General features: G+C 31.4%; 1 protein-coding gene across 3 annotated transcripts in view; it reads right to left on the bottom strand.

The window, feature by feature from the left end:
• The window catches only part of LOC106475675 (tRNA wybutosine-synthesizing protein 2 homolog), a 12100-nt gene extending 7849 nt beyond the window's left edge, over positions 1 to 4251 (bottom strand). For all 3 annotated transcript variants that reach the window (XR_002608936.1, XM_013936353.2, XM_022379733.1), the window contains exons 1-3: positions 4143 to 4251; positions 2422 to 2825; positions 426 to 576 (exon numbers count right to left, since the gene is read on the bottom strand). Coding sequence is in view for 2 of the 3 variants with exons in the window: in XM_013936353.2 (XP_013791807.1) it covers positions 426 to 576; positions 2422 to 2825; positions 4143 to 4198 (611 nt within the window). In the remaining variant the exon portion in view is untranslated. The remainder of the gene's footprint in view (positions 1 to 425; positions 577 to 2421; positions 2826 to 4142) is intronic.
• Positions 4252 to 4868: the final 617 nt, after the last annotated feature.

Below are 4868 nucleotides of genomic sequence, written 5' to 3'. Positions count from 1 at the left end.
TATATATATATATATATATACACACATACACACACACACACACACACACACACATAAGATATCGAATGGAAAAAAGTATACATCTTAAGTTCTCCTCTGTTTATTTTTAATTTCATTAATAGTATTTGTTAAATTATTCTATTAACACTATTATTGAATTTAACATGGAAAATTAATAGAGCAGAACATAGAGTATGGGCCCTTTCAAAGTAGCAAATATATGAAACCAACTGAATGAGAGAGAAAATGGTTTGAAATGCTTCATTCTTCGTAAGCCTGAAAGCAGATATTCTTCAGTTTCATGTAAAAACTTCATATATCTCTGTTGACAACTTTCAGGTGACATTATGAATGCTGTAACCCAGCCAGACCAGGCACAATTCCCCTTTGATCTAAACTTAACTACTAAACTAACAAAATCTTACTTGATTCCATTATCCTTGTGAACAACCCATCCGTTTTCTCCTTTAAGAAGTTCTACATTGGGTGTACGGAAATCATTCTTCTGGATTCTGTTCTTCTTGGCTAACCTTCGACATCGCAGAGTCTCTGCAACAACATTCCACACCTCAGGAACTAGTAAAAATAAAACTCTGTTTATTTCATCAGATTGTAAATTAGTTCAGTAGAAAATAAACTATGAAAATCTTGATTAAGACTAATGAAAAGATACACTGCTAGTTGTACACAAACCAAACATTACTCAATCACCAAGTCACGGGTAGTTTTGAGTTTCTAATATATGACAATTGAAATGAGCAAACAGAACAAGTGTTAAATATTTGAAATAATGAAGAAAATAGTAATTTAATTGATCAATTTTTTAATTTACTTATTGGAAAACAATTTTCTGTAACTTAAGTAGGCATACTCATTTGGGACCAGGTCAAGGCAAACATTGAACTCCTAATTAGGATAGGTCAGTTGTTTCTCATGGTGGCACGGTACATATTGGCGCTGCAGGCTTTCTTTAGGGGTAGCGAGAGAATTTAGTAAAGTATTATACAAAAGTAAAAAATAAAATGCTACATTATATATTCAGAAAGTTTTTGTGTGTACTAAAAGACAAATTAACATTGCCAAATTTGTCATTACTGCTACACTCCTCCCCCCACTCCTTTGGTTAGAGTGGACTACATTTGGGGGTGGGTATTTCTATGACTACCTCTGGATATGCCACTTTTAAGTAAGCTATAGGATGCTAGGGGTACCATGGAAACTGTAGACTATGTGTAAGGGTGTCTTGAGCAAAAAAAGGCTGAGAAACACTGGAAAAGATTGCTCTTCACATATCTGCTGGTTATTAAAAAAAATAAAACTTAAAAAAACAGAAGCTTCTCCAGTAAAATTATAGAGGGATGTGTGTCAATTACCTAAGATTACAGATAAACAAGAGGAAATCCTCAATAACCACAACACTTGAAATTATTTTAGGCAGGATTAGAGTAAATTAATCTACGAGACCCTTTTTTTTCTTCTTTTTAATTAGTTATATTTTTGTGCTCCAGTAACACCAAGCGAGGGGTGAGCATATACTCAATTTGATTTTATTACTCATCAGGATCTCTACCAGCCGACCCTCAAATTGAAATTCTTTTAGGCAGGATTAGACTAAATTAATTTATGAGACCTTGGGGATAGTCAAACACATCAATCAAAAGGGTTTGACCTCCCGAGTCCAAAACTGTAAATAGATCTCAAATCAGTCAAGAGATGACGGAGCTATGAGCTAAAAGTTTGTACTTGAAGAAACTTACTCGGAGCCATTCTACGAGCTGCTGCAGCTAAAAATACCAATGTTACTTAACTAATAACTCAGTGCATTCTATATAGTTTGTCTTCATTAGGTGTCTTGGAAATTATTTTTTTTGATCAGAAGTGCTTAATAATCTTAGTTGTTGTTTTCTCAGATGTACTTATGAATAGGGAGCACTTCATTTTCATATTTATATAAAAAAAAAACATCTCAAAGATAGTAAGCTTGTATGTTAAATTACCTAACTGTCACCTGATTGGTTGTTGGTGTCAAACTCAGAACATGATACTCCAATTATAGTTTAGTGACCTTTGGTTCAAAATTTAAAATTGCATGATATTACTTCTTTAAAAACAAAAACTATATATATAAACCTCCAGGCCAATTTCCAAGGTGAGGAATTTAAAAATTATCATAAAATCTACAAAACATTTTTTTTAAACTTATGAAGTTTCATTTAAAACTTCATAGATATTATTTGGCTAAAGGTTTTTCTCAACATTTTTAATATTCTATACTAATTACCCAAGTAAAAGCTGTTGACTGGCTAGTTTTTCTTCGACATTGCTAACATTCCAATATCCTCAACTAAATACCCAAGTAAAGTCTCCCTAAATGGTTTTAAGTTTTTAATTGATCATTTACTATAGTAAATGGACACCAACCACAGGTCTGCCACACAGGTTCTGTAAAACAAGAACTTGGTAACAACACCATATCATCATGTCTTTCCCAGTGTTTAGGAATAGATGCAAGCAATGATGAGCTCCACACTCCCTTCCTTTCCATCAACAGTTTCAGTTTTTCAAAAAGATCCTCTTGCAGAGAGATCGACTTAGTTCGAGGAGATGGTTCAGTATGTGATTTCTGTATGGTAAATAAAACCCCATTCAAAGCACAAGACGTGTTCAAATCTATAGGCAGTGGAATGTCAGGTGGTTTAACGATTTTAGTACATCCTTCTTCATTAGTCTCACATCCAAGTCTTGTCAAAGGCAGTGCGATCTTATCATCTAATCTCCTTGCTTTCCGAGCTGAGTCATAGATTCCACAGGACTGTAGAGTTTCTCTAAAACACAACAAATTATAAGTCGCACTGACAGCCAAGTCTGCATTAAGATTTCATGAAAAGTCAAAAACTTATATCAAACACTGTAATATCCAAAGAATATATTATTTATCTTGTAAATTCCACAGGACAAGTGTATCGATACTAGAATTTTCAACATTGCAATAAACAGCAAAATTCATATTAGGTGTACACACACAAAAAAAAGTTATAACATCTTAAAAAATGTTTTATATTCCCACATGCCTTCTTCATACAGCAAATTTTACAGTAGTTATGTTACATTAAAGATATTTTTGAAATATTTATCTAGCTATTATGACATTAAAAACAAAAGGTCATAAACTTTATATTTGAACTTATCATCAGTTCTTGAGGTTCTACGAAACCATCCAAAAGTGGCTGGTTGTTTATGATCATTTTGAAACATGGGTTTAATTACAAATATACTTAATATATATTAAATATTTTTTCAAAAAGTTAGTTCTAAAATCATTTCCAGTTTTTGAACGTCCGCACAGTAAATATTTTGTGTGTAAAATACATTTCCAGAACCACTATGATTACATGAAGCTATAAGCTTCTTATATTGTAAGAAAGCTTTGTTTGTTTCGGATATTTGTGTAAAGACAACTAGTCAATGACGTCCACCTCTGGTTCTTGGGCTACTCTAATCAAATAATGCGATACGATCTTCACTCTGATACCCACGGCCCAAGAGTACAGAGTACAATCTTGTGAGCATGGATTCACAGTCCAACATGCTAACCATTAAGGCACACCTGGACCAAACTGTTAGAGAAATTGGCTATACCTTAAAAACTAAAAAACAGTATCGAAATAACAGCTGCTCAGCACAGTTGGGATTAGATCATACGTTTATTTGAAAATAACTGTACAAGAGTAAATTACAAATCCTTTAATAAATATATATACAGCATAATGTGATACATTATTTACTGTATACTATAACGAAACCTTTTATAATTATCATAAATAACATTAACAGTGATATTAACAATTTTGACTAAAACATTTTTAGGGAAAATGAATGAAATGTTAAACTGAACAATATATAGTAATCTGTTGTTATTACTTTAACAATAATCTATAAACACAAGTTACATTTCAACAACAGTTTTTGTGGAGTCGTTTTTTAGAAGAGGCTAACGAACATTAGCTCAGATTTTAGAATAGAATAAATCAATGGAAATGAGCCAATACAGTAAATTACAATATAAGCTCGAATTATCTTTTTAAAATATACAGTCACTTACCAGAATTGCAGAGAAAAACAACAAAAGTTTTTACACTCACCTTAAATTCTGGGCGTCTTTAGCTAAACAAACAGCAACTAACAATTTTTTTTCCATTATATTTATAGTTTATATTTTTTAGTACAGCATGAAACAATATTCTCAACACCAGTTACTCACTAGATGTCTCTTTTCATTTGTACACTTGCTAAAATTTTTTAGAAGTGTGGATTTTCATTTGTAATTATTATGTTATTAAATCGTGATTTTATTCATCAAAATTCTATATTTAAAGAAAAAAAGCTTTCTAGTTATATTTACGCTTCTCCCATTTATTTTTTGATACATATATAGCATAATTATCTAATTACTTGCAATATATTTATTATGATACACAGGTATAAGCCTTGCGTGCTATTACTTTGTATTTGTAGATTTTGTGATACACATATATTTTTTTTACTAAAGCTTTAAATTGTGTTTTGTAACAATGCTATTATTTCTATATATTTCCATAAAAAGTAAAATAAGACACTTGTATGTGTGTGTGTGTATTATCTTGCCAATTATTAAAACATTAAGGATTTCTCTAAAACTTTTATGCTTATCCGATCAAACCCCAGATCTTAGCGGGGGACCTCATTGAGGAATTATCAAAATAAATAAATCACAATGCAAGATTTTTCAAAAAAAAACAACAAAATAAAACGTACATTTGATTAGACGGGTATATTTTCCCAAAATATTTTTATTTGCTTTAATCTAATAGAGAGCACAAGAAACACAG

The sequence above is a fragment of the Limulus polyphemus genome, unplaced genomic scaffold, assembly GCF_000517525.1.
Source record: "Limulus polyphemus unplaced genomic scaffold, Limulus_polyphemus-2.1.2 Scaffold8966, whole genome shotgun sequence".
Taxonomy (NCBI): domain Eukaryota; kingdom Metazoa; phylum Arthropoda; class Merostomata; order Xiphosura; family Limulidae; genus Limulus; species Limulus polyphemus.
This window is presented reverse-complemented; position numbering and strand designations above follow the sequence as displayed.